General features: G+C 33.5%; 1 protein-coding gene across 1 annotated transcript in view; it reads right to left on the bottom strand.

Moving 5' to 3' along the window:
- Window positions 1-16,200, bottom strand: part of LOC134691298 (uncharacterized) — a 48,920-nt gene that overhangs the window by 14,028 nt on the left and 18,692 nt on the right. Inside the window, exons 4-5 of the mRNA XM_063551752.1 lie at window positions 10,973-11,512; window positions 10,309-10,415 (exon numbers count right to left, since the gene is read on the bottom strand). Of these exons, the coding sequence (XP_063407822.1) occupies window positions 10,309-10,415; window positions 10,973-11,512 (647 nt within the window). The remainder of the gene's footprint in view (window positions 1-10,308; window positions 10,416-10,972; window positions 11,513-16,200) is intronic.

The raw sequence follows: 16,200 nt of genomic DNA, 5'->3' as shown, positions 1-16,200 counted from the left end.
GGATGGTGTAAACTTTCCAAAAAAACGTGTATGGTGTAAAGGTGTAAGCTGTATGGTGCAATGGTGTAAGGTGCATGGTGGTATGGTGTATGGTGTAAGGGGAATGGTGTAATGGTGTATGAGGAATCGTGTGATTGTGTAACGTGCAATCTGGAATGGTGTGAATGAATGGTGTACGACATTTCATTGGTTGAAAACGAAGTTCTTTTTATCTTAATTTTCGGATTGTAAACATAAACAATAATAATAATCTTCATTAATATTTTTCCAGAGAAGCAAATTACGTTACTCGGTAGACTATATATATTATAGATGAGAATACGAAAAAAAATAAAAAATTTAATGTGTATATTAAAGTAATTATTTTAATTTTCTCATATTCTCATATAAAACAATGGCTATAAATAAGATTGGACACTTGTTATCACTTGCAGCTATCATACAAGAAATGATTTTGTTTTAACTAGAAGCTGTAAAAAGAGGTTATCCACGAATAGGAACATTAATGTTATATCATGGGTTATAAACATCATTTTTAACGTTGCTTCGTTCCCAATTTTTGACTGGTTCTTCATAAATATTCCTTCGTAATTCGTGTTTGTTTGCCTTGGATTTACGATTCTGTTTTCCAGAAAATGTTCAAAAGAAAATTGTACACTTTACAGTGTTACATGTATTGCACATAAGGTGTTGTATTGTGACGGAATAGAAGTTCTTTCATAATATAAGTTCCAAATGGAAAAAATATTACAGTAGATGTTCCTAACGGAATAAATAGTATAGAATATTTGTTCCATCAGGTACTAATATTATGACATTGTTTATAATAAAGTTTCCACTGGAAAATCTATGAGGTGGAACAAAGATACATTGACAGTATAATTATGAACAATCTCGTCAATTGTGTAAGATTTGTCTTTATGGATTATAAATGATATTGTGAACGTTTGAAAAAATAGTTATGCGAACAGGTATAAAATATTTGTCCCTTGAAATTTAGCTACCAACAAAATCAACCAACCGACATAATATACTACGTGTAACAGTATACTTTTCCAAGAAGAGAACTTCTCATACTTTTCATTATTAAGTACAAAGGAAATCTCTCATGTCAGTCACAGTGTTGGGTGATGTACTACTGGCTTTGTTTCATAAACCTGATCGCTATTTGTCTGCCATTACTAAATATCACACAGGTTCCTGTAAAATTTTGACGTCAAAAAACTAAATATCTGACGCCACAATGGAAAAGTGATTGTTATATGCATCAAAAGTTCAAGCAGCCGGCTTAGCCAGGATTAGCGATAAGGTGTATCATACAAAACATCCTGAACCACTGGGTTTAAATCAGCACACCTCAGCAAGCACAACTTATTTATGCGCAGACCCACCTATCACACAATAGCCGAAATGAATCAGTGACATACCCATCCATATTCAGAAGTGGGAAATACAGATACAGATACTGACTTCAGTGACAGTTCTATATTACTTAAACAGAAAAGAAACAAAACATTGCTGATTTGCTATGCTGCTTTATAGATTTACATAACAGACAGGATTACGTGCATATATGGTCAGTTTTGGTTGGCATGTTTAAATAATTTATTATATGAGTCATCACTGAAATTTTGTTGAGAGACAATATTTTGAATAAAAAGAGGACATGCTAACAATCTACAAAATTTATATAATGCAATCCATCAAAATATTGCTGATTTGCTATGCTGCTATATAGATTTACATAATAAAGTGCAAATATGGTCAGGTTTGGTTGACGCGTTAAAATAATTTTATTATATGAGTCAGCTTGAGGTTTATAATATATCACATCACTGAAATTTTGTTGACAAGTTAAATTTTTTTTATTATATGAGTCAGCTTGAGGTATCAAATCACTGAAATTTTGTTGCGAGATACTATTTTGAATAAAAAGAGGATATGCTGGCAATCTTAATTGATTGGAATAAATTTTTGTTGTCATTGTGTTGTAATGTTGCTGTCATTTGTCAAAATGTTTGTATATAATGCAATGCATTCAGATATCAAAATATTGCTGATTTACTATGCAGCTATATATATTGATTTACATAATAAAGTGTTTAGGTTGATGCGTTGATATAATTTTATTATACAACATGTACAAGTCAGCTTGAGGTATCAAATCACTGAAATTGTGTTGAGAGACACTTTTTTGAATAAAATCTAGATTGATTGGAATAAACCTGTTCAATGAAAGCTGAGTGCAAAAGTAAAACATTTTAATTTCCATATGCATGCAAACGTAGTGCATCCATTAAAAGGAGATGTGGTACTATAGTATATGATTGCCAATGAGACCACTCTCCACAAGAGACCAAAGTAAGTCAGCTATGAAAGGCTCAGAGATGAGCATATTATCCTGTCTAAAAAAAGGATTCATTACTTTTATTAATTTTTAAGTCATGATACGAGATCCTAAGTATTTATTACGTACTTCTGGAATATTTGCTGCTGCACAATAAGGGAGGCAATATATTATGTGCAATGGGAATTTCAAACTTATAAGCTGAAAACATACCGACAATGCCAGGCAAAATAAAACGAAAAACACCTGAGTTCTTTGATTTAATATTAAAATTGCCTTATTTTGAGCAGGAACATTCTATACTAAGTCCATGTTTTGAGGAATGTTGTGTAACGCTAAGTAGAAGTAGTAGTACCAGCAAATTAAATAGCTGGTGGTATAATTTGGATGTCGATTTCATGTTTGTAGTAAACAAATATATAGATTAAGCGTTATAATGGCCATGTTAAAATATAATAGACTGGGAGTTTTGTACTGTATCATTTATGGTTTTCCCCATTTCTTCTTACGATTGTGTTAAAGAGATGTGATTCGTACTATAATATTCAGGACTAATAAGAACACTATAAACATCGATCACATTTTAGGCGAAGAAAATATTCACGAATATAGGAGCGAGAAATACAAACTCCCATGCTTTCAACGCATTTCAACACAGATTATATGTAATGAGGATATCTGAATGGGGGATTTTCTACATTTCATAACTTAAGAAAATAGCAATACATATGTGTGTATATAGTTGTCCATTTGTCTATCACAAGTCCTTTCCCATTTTTTTTCACATGTAGGCTAAACGCAATAAAGATAAAAGTTTGAAAAATTGTTTCATATAATTTCACTCATTCAAGAAATGTTTTACTGCATGCATGAATGAATTAAAATTAGATATATTTAATCATTTTGGCTTTAACAGAGTATAAACCATAACATATTTATCTCAGTACATATGTATCTCAGTCCCTGATGGTCAAATGAGCATGATGGTAGTCAATCAAAAATATACAATATACAAGGTTTTCGGGTAAATGTGGATTGGGGATTAAGAAGTTGGATATCAAACTTGAAAAAACAAACTGAGGCGAATTCCACATGGATATGTATTTTCTCATCAACAATATTCTAATTCTATTTATTTTCTGGCATTTACAATAACTAGAGGCTCTAAAGAGCCTGTGTCGCTCACCTTGGTCTATGTGAATATTAGGTATATGTGAATATTTAACAAAGGACACAGATGGATTCATAACAAAATTGTGTTTTGGTGATGGTGATGTGTTTGTAGATCTTACTTTACTAAACAGTATTGCTGCTTACAATTATCTCAATCTATAATGAACTTGAACCAGTAGTTTCAGTTGAAATTGTTAGTGAAAATCTACAAATTTTATGAAAATTGTTAAAAATTGTCTATGAAGGGAAATAACTCCTTAGGGGGTCAATTGACCATTTTTGTCATTGTTGACTAATTTTTAGGTCTTACTTTGCTGTACATTATTCCTGTTTAAAGTTTATCTCTATCTAAAATAATATTCAAGATAATAACAAAAAACAGCAAAATTTCCTTAAAATTACCAATTCAGGGGCAGCAACCTTACAATCGGTTATACGATTCATCTGAAAATTCCAGGGCAGATAGATTTTGACCTGATCAACAATTTCACCTCATGTCAAATTTGCTCTAAATACTTTGGTTTTTGAGTTATAATCCAAAAACTGCATTTTATCCCTATGTTCTATTTTTAGCCATGGCGGCCATCTTGGTTGCTTGGCCGGGTCACCAGACACATTTTTTCAAACTAGATACCCGAATGATGATTGTGGCCAAGTTTGGTTAAATTTGGCCTAGTAGTTTCTGAGGAGAAGATTTTTGTAAAAGTTAACAACGACGGACGAGGGACGCCAAGTGATGAGAAAAGCTCACTTAGACCTTCGGGCCAGGTGAGCTAAAAATGAACGTACCATAAAATTGAGAATGGAAACAGGGATTGTGTCAAAGAGACAACAAAACAAACAAAGAGCAAACAACAGCCAATTGATTGGTCTTAATCCAATTGGGAAGACGACGAACAGCAAACAATGGAACCAGTATTTGATAATATCAACTATACCACAAGACCACAAGATACCCTTTGCATCTATTTACATACTTAATCTATTCTATGGAATTTATTTCTGCACAAAAACGAATTTAGAAAGTTTATTTAATTGTTGAATTCATTTGATCAATTTATTGTTGATTGCCTAATGTCCAGTGGCAAACATTTCATGCATATTTAGGACGAAATGTCATTTAAAAAAAGTTTATGGATTAATAATTATGACAAATTTAAATTTTTCGTATCATTTGGTAACATATCTTAAAGTCAGCTTTGCCTATGTACATGTAGATAGAATGAAACCGTAAAAACAATAATTCAGCTGAAATGTGCTCCTTATTAGTATTTAATGCAAGAAAACTTTCATGAACTGTTTAAGACAGACTGGACTCCTTAGCAGCCGAGTGTTTAGGTGCACCCCCCGGGGAAAAATCGACGTGCGTTATATCTTGTTCCTTTGCAAGACTTGTCATTCATATTCTTCAGTAGGGCATATTATTTCTACGCTAAACAGTCAACAAGTCTACTTTATATCAGACACGCAATAGTAATTTCAAATTTCTTTCATATAATAAAAAAGTTAAAAGTTAAATAAAAACCACCTTTATTAATTTGATACTCAATATGTTTCCTTGAATATAAACATATTCTCATTCGGTCAATAAAATATGAAATTGATATACAGAACATTCAGAAATGTGAATGTTATAAAAATGTTGTTATATCAGAGACAGGTTTTGAACACCATTATAAACTAGAGGCTCTCAAGAGCCTGTATCGCTCACCTGATTCTACTTGGGTTTTTGAAATCATTTAAAAAAAAAAAAAATTGGCTAAAAGTAACAACACTTGGCCAGCACCTCATAAGGAAAGGAACATTCATGCTATGTTTGATTTCATTCAATTCAGTGGTTCACTAAAAGAAGACATTTGTATGTTTTTCCCATAGGGTCCTATGTTAAACTAAGTCCTCCGCTGGCGGCCATCTTGGATGACGGATCAGCTACAAACTAACAACACTTGGTACGCACTTCATAAGGAACATTCATGACATGTTTGGTTTCATTCCATTCAGTACTAGTGGTTCTCTAAAAGAAGACATTTGTATAAATATTTCCCATAGGGTCCTATGTTTAACTAAGTCCCCCGCTGGCAGCCATCTTGGATGATGGATCGGCTACAAAGTAACAACACTTGGTCAGCACCTCATAAGGAACATTCATGCCATGTTTGGTTTCATTCCATTCAGTGGTTCTCTAAAAGAAGACATTTTTATATATTTCCCATAGGGTCCTATGTTAAACTAAGTCCCCCGCTGGCGGCCATCTTGGATAATGGATCGGCTACACAGTAACAACACTTGGTCAACACCTCATAAGGAACATTCATGCCATGTTTGGTTTCATTCCATTCAGTGGTTCTCTAAAAGAAGTCATTTGTATGCATTTCCCATAGGGTCCTATGTTAAACTAAGTCCCCCGCTGGCGGCCATCTTGGATGATGGATCGGCTACGAAGTAACAACCCTTGGTCAGCACCTCATAAGAAACATTCATGCTATGTTTGGTTTCATTCCATTCAGTGGTTCCATAAAAGAAGTCATTTGTATGCATTTCCCTTAAGGTCCTATGTTAAACTAAGTCCCTCGCTGGCGGCCACCTTGGATGATAGATCGGCTACAAAGTAACATCACTTGGTCAACACCTCATAAGGAACATTCATGCCATGTTTGGTTTCATTCCATTCAGTGGTTCTCTAGAAGAAGTTCAAAATGTAAAATGTTAACGAGGACGACGTCACGACGGATGCCAAGTGATGAGAAAAGCTCACTTGGCCCTTCGGGCCAGGTGAGCTAAAAATGAGCCGGTACTATACATGTTAATTTGTAAAACCCAGAAATGTCAAGGTATATCACTACCTATATAGCCATACAGAATGCATCATACAAGTCAAAGACATTCGTAAAGCATGACCATTCATGATTTAAGTGGGGTCCTTAATATGTGAAACAGTATTTAGTGGATCAGTATTTTTTAATTGATTTAATACGTAGTAAAAACACAATCATTTTGATAGCCAATATTTCCATCAAATATTACATATCTGACCTTTTTTTTTGGTGGGTGGGTGGGTTGGGGAGGGAGGGGGTGTCAGCTAGAGCGTCGTTTATATATTTCTATATCTTTTGCTTTTATTTGTTTTAATATAATTTTACTTTATATTTTTTTTTAATGCCAATTGATCATTATTGTATACGTCTTAAACATGCATCAAATATTTGCCACTGGACATTAAACAACCAACAACCAATCAATATGTTTTCTAAATCATTTCATCATCGCTATATTCTTTCATCTATATTTTTTTTGGCCTTGCTTCCTGACTTACTTTTTTGCACATTATTCTAATATCTGTAAAACACCTTCATATTCTTTAAAAAAGGTGACCTATTCATATAAGTAAATGGTAATTGAAACAAGAATATTAAACAAATATTAATCACGGTATGCTTGGGCTTTTGAAGAAATGTATAAGTCCAAGATTATGTTACAAAGTAATTCTAATGAAAATAAAATAGCAATTTATTAATGATTACTAATATTAGAAAATGTCAATTCAATTTTCTTGGACCGGGAGAATAAAAACTAGAGGCTCTCAAGAGCCTGTATCGCTCACCTGATTCTACTTGGGTTTTTGAAATCATATAAAAAATATAAAATTTGGCTAAAAGTAACAACACTTGGCCAGCACCTCATAAGGAAAGGAACATTCATGCTATGTTTGATTTCATTCAATTCAGTGGTTCTCTAGAAGAAGACTTTTGTATGCATTTCCCATAGGGTCCTATGTTAAACTAAGTCCCCCGCTGGTGGCCATCTTGGATAATGGATCGGCTACAAAGTAACAACACTTTGTCAGCACCTCATAAGGAACATTCATGCCATGTTTGGTTTCATTCCATTCAGTGGTTCTCTAAAAGAAGTCATTTGTATGCATTTCCCATAGGGTCCTATGTTAAACTAAGTCCCCCGCTGGCGGCCATCTTGGATGATGGATCGGCTACAAAGTAACAACACTTGGTCAGCACCTCATAAGGAACATTCATGTCATGTTTGGTTTGAAAGTAAGAGGGGAATGACATTCTGTTTAAAAACAAAATCTTGTATGGTATTAAAAAATGAATAGTTTAATGTGTTGCTGAATAAATTCACAAAAATACAGTTTTGAAGGAAAAACAACATACATGTGGAAAATGTTAGTAAAAATTTACAAATTTTATGAACTTGTTAAAAATTTACTATAAAGGAGAACAACTCCTTAGGGGGTCAATTGACTATTTTGGTCATGTTTGACTTAATTTTAGGTCTTACTTTGCTGTAAATTATTGCTGTTTACAGTTTATCTTTATCTATAAAAATATTCAAGATAATAACAAAAAACGGCAAAATTTCCTTAAAATTACCAATTCAGTGGCAGCAACCCAACAACGGGTTGTGCGATTCATCTTACAATTTTCAGGACAGATAGATCTTGACCTGATAAACAATTTTACCCCGTTAGATTTGCTCTAAATGCTTTAGTTTTTTGAGTTATAAGCCAAAAACTGCATTTTACCCCTATGTTCTATTTTTAGCCATGGCAGCCATCTTGGTTGGTTGGCCAGATCACCGGACACAATTTTGAAACTAGATACTCCAATGATGATTGTGGCCAAGTTTGGATTAATTTGGCCCAGTAGTTTTTGAGGAGAAGATTTTTGTAAAAGCTAAAAAACGGGAATGCTTGACAACTGATGAACCCGATATTCACGTTTTCCCAGTGGACCAGTCTATTACGTTTTTGACACGTGTGTTGAAACTTATTTGTCGTACGACGTTTTGGCATTTTTTTCTTTATCACTTTTCGTGCTTGAGGGTCAATATTCACAAAATTTCCAGAAATTGATTAAGAGCTACACAGATCTGGGTTTTTTTCTTGTTTGAGAAATGACAATTTAATTTTGCATGTTTCCGTGGACACCCCCCCCCCCCCCCCCTTTTCACGAACTCAAATTATTAGACAATGTCATGCGATGTTTATGACAGCTGAGCAAGAATATTTTATCAACTAAAATTTAAGAAATGATGACAAAATAGCATACCAAACATAATGTTAGAGAGGTGAAATACATTTTTTTTGGCATATTTTTCTGTCTTGAAAGATATTTTTTTCTTTTTTTTTTCGACCGACCGACCCGACTTTTTCATGGGGAAAATCCATAAACCAACAAATTAAAAAATCATGGCATTATGATATTTCATGTATTTTTTAACCCAGGAAGGATTAACCCCGGCAACTATTGGAAAAAAAAAATTCTTCTATGAGACTTCGGACCTAATGTTTTGAATGGTAGTTCCACTGCCATACTTGATGTTTATTCTGAGTCAAGTGTCTGTGCAGAAACTCCCAAGTTAACAACATGCATGTGTATAAGGCCATAGCAGGATTTTCGTATAAAATAACGAGTGTTGCCTGTCCGGTACATGAAAAGATCGGTAAGAAAGCAAGTTTTTAATTTTTAAGTTAGATTGGAAAGCTTAATTTGAGGGTTGAAAATTGTAAGCGCCAAAAAAGGAGATTGGAGTGGTCCACTGGCAATATTTTTATTTCATAAACGGTACATTTGAAAGGTTTATATATTCTTTTATGTAATCTTTTTAATAACAAATGGATGCCGTAGGAGGTCCAACAGAGTTGTGATCAAGGATAACTTGACATGACCAAAAATATGTTGGTCCGAGAAACGTTTACACTCAAACCTGACCAAACTTGAATTTCCAATGTCCTAACTGAGTGAAAGATACATACATTTTATTAACATAAAATGAAAACTTTGAATGTATAAGGATTATTACTTAAAAAAAAATTGAGATTTTTTTCAATATTTTAGAGAAAAAAAATTCGAGTTTCATTTTAAAATAATACATCATATAGTACTCAAAAGGGAAAAAATCGTTTTCAATCTTGACATTTTAAGGGAGGAAAAATAATTACGCTGGCCATAAGCATGACTATTTATTGCATTACGGGATCCTGAACTCGCAAAACCGAGTATACTTGATTTTCAGAGTTCGCCCTGACCTGTTTACTGTACACCAATATCGCTTTCAATTATCATGATTATATTATATATTATATGATCTAAGTACTATTCGTTTTTTTTGCATTATTTGTCGATTTTATCTGAAAACCAAGTTTTTTTTAAATTTACGCTACATTAATAAAACCGATCAGAACTTAATAATAAAAGCAGTGAATCCTATATCGTTGTTTATTAACGGAGGCCAATTCGGCTACGCGTGTACGCACAGACACTGCCTCTACAGAAAGGCAGATCACGGCTTAATTTATATTACAAGCAAAGTTTTATGCATACTTTATTTACAAATACATGTATATGTATTTGATCTGTATTGTTTATATGACCATGAATTTATATATTAATTTGCAATATTGTGATCAAAATTCGTTTTTTAAAACAAATAAATAATTTTGTAGTCGCACGCTTTCTTTGAAATTTAATTGAATTATGGGTAATTTCGGTGTCATCTAGATCACCAAAATAAGGTCTTGTCTTGGTATCTTGTCCTTATAGATAACAATAAACAAGATCAAAGGAATGCCTGTATAAAAGACCTATTTATATCTCTTTCACTTACTACTGTTACCTTGTCCTTATGGTAGACCAACAAAAAGTATTTCCTATATAAAAGATCTTTTGACATCTTTTTCACTTACCACTGGTGGCTTATTACTATGGGTAACATCAAACAAGATCATAGGGATGTCTTTAAGTAAGACCTAATCTATCTTTACTACTTACCACTGGTACCTTGTCCTTATGGGTAGCAACAAACAATATCTTAGGAATACCAGCATACACCACCTTACAATAGGTCAGGATTGAGTTCACCCAGTGCAATAAAAAGACTGAAAGAAGAATAAAACTAATATAACATGTGTGTTTTAATTAACAGGTGTATGAGAATATTCGTTTTAAAAACTTTACCCTTGGCAAGTAAAATTAAATTCTTCTTGTCGAGAACAAAAATTACTTTCCCTGAATTTCTCGATAATTATTGAAGTATTTTACTGTAAAGATGTATGATTGTTAAAACTGTTTAGTGTAATATTTTCTCATGGTTGTGGCCTGTTATAAATTTCTTGCTAGAATATACATTTTTCGTATCACACTGTAAGGAGTGTGAAACAAAAACGTGAATAAAAAATCCGCGTTAATTCGATTGGCTTATCAAGCTTCCTGTGACAATATAACGGCATTTCTATTTAGTATTTTTTAGGTCAATGTGAATGATGACTTTCAAAGTTTGAGACGACGCACAAATAAGTTAGACGTTTGATCAAGATGAGGATGGTTCTCTGGACTATTGGTTTTTAATTGTTATATGCATGCTATGTTCTTTGTTGAATGAAGTATGTTCAGTATTATATAGGTGTTACAATATATAGTAATTGATATAAATTACCTGCTGGGGTTGGTGTCATGTGCTGCCCTGGAAAACACAGTACATCAGGTATTTCTTCATTCAATTCTTTACTTCCATCAAAAACTACTAGAAACAACGCTCTGAAAGTCATGAATGTCTGGTGTGTTGTATAATAGACATACTGTCCACCAAAGTCCCAGAAGATGAGTCTACCAACTTTCATTTCATATTTCCCAGTTTTGAGGACCTTTTCCATTTTCTTTCTCATTTGTTTTTTGGTCATTTTAGTGGTCATTTTCTTTTTCGTTTGCTGTTTATAAGACTCACTAGAAGATATATGTGGTGACAAAGATTGAGCTGCTTGTGGCTGTGTAGAGGCTTCATCCGATAGGTTCACAACGAAAGCTGTTGACTTGATAGCTTCTGACTTCTGAGAACGAATATCGTCTTTATTTGGAATTTCAACAAGTTTTGCACCCGATTTATGTTTTCCTGATGTTTGTGTTTGTTGTCTTTCATCTTTTTCAACAGAGGCCATTAAAACCTTATTGTATACTACATCTAAGGCATTATATGTTCCTGTATATAAAAAAAAATAACTGTTGCAATATTATTCGTGATATTTTTGTTAGAATGATTTCGCTAAAACCTACACACAACAAATTTAAACGTTTAACACATTGCAAGTGTTCTATTGCCTTGAAACAGGATTTTAGCAAAACCACTCAATCAATTATCCCTACCCACGAACATTGATATTAACCAAAATAAAATAATCTACAATACATACAAACTAGATAAACTTTGATATATCTACAGTACTTGCAACCTTAGGCGTTACTGTTTGACGTGAACTTGACTGATCGGTGAATGATCGGTGACGGATGTTTGACTGATTGATGACTGATCGGTGACCCAAAGGATCCGTCAGATAAGTCAAATAACCTATGTGAGAGTTACCGTGACAACGGTCATCGATCGATCAGTAAATTAAATTTATGCACGGATCGGACGGATACGTATATATTTCAAAATCTTATGTAAACCGAACTCAACATTGTTTACGATCCATGAACGCGGACCTCGACAAAGACACCATAATTTACACGTTAATTTGGTTGCAATAAAAAAAGTAAAAATAGTATAACAGTTAATTATATTAGATTCTTAATTAAAGCGTTTAATTTTTTGTGTTGATTAATAGTATTATATTAATCAAAGCGCGAAAGCGCTGTAAAGGCAGTTAATTACAGGTTGTGTGTATTTCTAGTCCAGTTATATCATTATCTTCCATAGAACAGAGGTGGTTTGTAGAATTTAAGATTTAGAGTTCTTTTGTACCTAGTTCACCTATATCTAGTCTACTGTTTACAGTATATTTTCTGTGCCTCCCATGAAATGCATTTTTAGTCATGGCCTTGTCAGTTTGCTTTAAATTTATGAGTTTGACTGTCCCTTTGGTGTCTTTCGTCCCTCTTCTTTAGACATATAAGAACTTTTCCTTTTCAATATAAATAGACTATTTTTAATTATTGATTGTATACACATATTTTATGACTCCCATAAAAAATAGTTCACAAAGATTGACTAGTCTCTGTACTGTGTGTATAGCAAGGACATCAAGTAACATAATGGTAAATGTACATAGTAACATGTCAACTTTTTTGATGACCATACCTGTCAACTGTCAGTATTTGCAGAGTATTTCCCCCATCGAGCTCAAGGCTCCCAAATGGAAATTTTGTGAGAGCAATTTTGTCAACTATTTTAAGGAAAACAATTAATTCAACAATGGCTATGAGCTTGTTAATGCACGAAGAAGCCAAAAACCACATTGGAATATATTTGAAGGGAATCCATGACAAATCGCCCCACTTTTTCACTAACTCGCCTCACTTTAAAAACAAGAGTGCACACACTGAAATGTCTCGCCTTCTTTACTAATCATTGATATTCTGTTGATAGTCCTAATAAAAAAGCGTTATTACAACTGTCACATAATCTTAACATAAACCAAGAAAACTAAACATTGACCTTTGAACCATGAAAATGAGGTCAAGGTCAGATAAACCATGCCAGGTAGGCATGTACAGCTTACAATTCTTCCATACAACAAATAATATTGACTAATTGCTTATAGTTTAAGAAAAACAGACCAAAACACAAAAGCTTAACACTGAGCAATGAACCGTAAAAAATGAGATCAAGGTCAAATAAAACCTGTGCGACTGACATGTAAATCATGAAATATTTCCATACACCAAATATAGTTGACCTATTGCATAAAGTATTAGAAAAAAAGGCCAAAACTCAAGAACTTAACTTAAACCACTGAACCATGAAAATGAAGTCAAGGTCATATGACACCTACCAGGTAGACCTGTACACCTTACAACCATGCCATACACAAAATATAGGAGACCTATTGCAAACAGTATAAGTAAAACAGACCAAAACACAAAACTTAACTATAACCACTAAACCATGAAAATGAGGTCAAGGTCAGATGACACCTGCCAGTTGGACATGTACACCTTACAGTGCTTCCATACACCGAATATACTAGACCTATTGCTTATAGTATCTCAGATATGGACTTGACCACCAAAACTTAACCTTGTTCGCTGATCCATGAAATGAGGTCGAGGTCAAGTGAAAACTTGCAAGGTACGCACATACCAAATATAGTTATCCAATTACTTACATGTATAATAAGAGAGAATTTAACATTACAAAAAATTTTAACTTTTTTTTCAAGTAGTCACTGAACCATGAAAATGAGGTCAATGACATTGGACATGTGACTGACGGAATCTTCGTAACATGAGGCAACCATATACAAAGTATGAAGCATCCAGGTCTCCCACCTTCTAAAATATAAAGCTTTTAAGAACTGAGCTAACATCGCCGCAGCCGTATCACTATCCCTGTCGAGCTTTCTGCGACAAAAGTCGCAGACTCGACAAAAAAACTGCCCCAACCTGGATTACCAAATCACCCCACTTGTGAACTGTGTTAAATCCCTTTAATATTACTCCTGCCAACTGGTCCAATCTAATGGAAATGGGTGAAATCTAGATAAATATATTATTAACCAGGATGAATTAAGTAATGCCAACTCGCCCCACTTATGGAAAAAGATGTTATTCCATTGAATATAAGTTAAATTCCTTATATTGCATTTTGATACATTTAACTGGTTACTTTTCAATTGTTATGCAAATAACTAAGCTTCAAAACTTAGTTATTCTTCAACAATCAGTTTTTTTTTTTAATTATAATCTCAGTATATATCAATAATAGTAATTAAATTAATTTTCGGTTTGTTTGTATTCTGTGTAGATTAGTTTTCATTAAAGTGGTGCGAGTTTTTATTTTTAATTGTATATATTAATCTAAATATTACTGTTTTTTTATAAGTAGGGCGAGTTGGCAGGAGTAATATTAAACATGATTTGACCAATTTCACATGTGGGGCGATTTGATAAATCAGTTTGTGGCGGTTTTTTAAAAAGTGGGGCGATTAGCCAGTGGGGCAACTTGTCCTGCTTCCATTTGAAGGCTCCCTTGAAGGTTTTGTATGACTATATGGACCATCTTTCACGTAAAACCCCCATGTGCATTTTGAAAATTTGGCAGATATGTTTCTAACTCCAGGCAAAATCTACCGGTATGAATGAAAAAGAAAATTTCAATTAAGGCTATGTGGCCATAACAGCTGTCTCATTAGCATTTTAACCACTTCCCATATTTGCAATTAAAACAATAGAAGAAAATTATTTAACGCAAAAACAAAACTTGCTTGTAAATATGAAATTCTCTTTTATACGGTATGAGTTTTTCTCATTGTTTGAGATTGTACAGTAGTACCTGTAACTGCTTATACCTATTTCTTATTCACTTTTGCTTGATAAACTCACTAAATATCAAATACATTGTACCACATCTCCTTATTTTTATAAGCATTCCAATAACATGAACAATTGTAATTCAATTCTATATACCAAAGCAAAATGAACTGCATCACTTTCATTCACTAGTATGCATCTTTTGGTAAAATACAAGTTCTTAAATGACACAATATATATTTATTGATAAAAGAATAAAATTTAGTATTCAACTCTTTAACAAGTATAAAAAAAGCACAGCTGTGTCATAACTTGTGAAATCTGTGCTGAAAACATAGACATTGGTTTTTGAGTAATTCCATATGTGAAGCTCAACATTAGCTCGTCAGTCGGTGGTGGACAGTTAAATATATAGTTCCTTTCTGTAGGCTAGGATGAATGACTTTTCAGGAAAACCAATTTCACAAATCAAAACTTTCCTCTAGATTTCTCCTACAATATTCATCCAGTTTAGTTCTCAAGTTTGTTTTAATTGGACACCGTCCTGATTTTTAATTTTGCAAACCATTCAGTCTCTGGCTTGCAAATGGTGCATGAAAATAGGATGGGTATGGCAGTAGACAAGTCTCTTTAAAGTGGGTTTGTGTCCTGAAAAAAAAGTTTTATAACCAGGGGTGTGGAAATGCTATGCCCGACTCGTAAATTTGAACAACCGGACAAGTAATTATTTTTGTCTTGGTTGCCCGTGGACAAGTAAAAAAATACACAAGACAAAGTTCAAATCCAACAAAAACATAAAATTAATTTCGAAACGTATAGAGATGTTTAATTTATGTAAGAGAAACAAATGTTCAGCAAGTAAAAACATCAATGTTCATGACGATAAATATTACATGATACCGGAAATAGATCGATTACCAAAATAAATAAAATAAGTATGCGAACCCGAGTCGCGTAACATTGCATTGGCTTTGTCCATTGACCCGGGTTGTTGATTAGGTTTTATCCGTCATTTGCCGGAAGTGTCATTTTGGCGGGAAATCATGTACACATATACACGTAGATTGGCTGGTACCTGATCCTAATGTTACACATCACATATATCAAATAGCTAATACCCGGAACGTAGTACCGGGAACCAGGATAAAACGTGGACAACATACATAACTAGAACCGAAATTGAAAACGCTTTACGGTTTCTCGTTCATAAACCGAATTCCGCTTTGAATTATAGAAGATGCAATATTAATCATGTTCAGTCGACTTTTCATTGTTATATCAACGTCTGAACTAATTAAAGAATCTTTAGATGTCAGATAACACTCGAAATTGAGCCGACCTCTTTCCACACGGAATACACATAATGATAGTTTGTAGTCAGGTTGACTGCTTATAATGCAAAATACACACTAATAACAA

The sequence above is a fragment of the Mytilus trossulus genome, chromosome 11 (assembly GCF_036588685.1).
Source record: "Mytilus trossulus isolate FHL-02 chromosome 11, PNRI_Mtr1.1.1.hap1, whole genome shotgun sequence".
NCBI lineage: Eukaryota > Metazoa > Mollusca > Bivalvia > Mytilida > Mytilidae > Mytilus > Mytilus trossulus.
The sequence above is the reverse complement of the archived record's forward strand: the minus strand, read 5'-3'. Positions and strand labels throughout refer to the sequence as shown.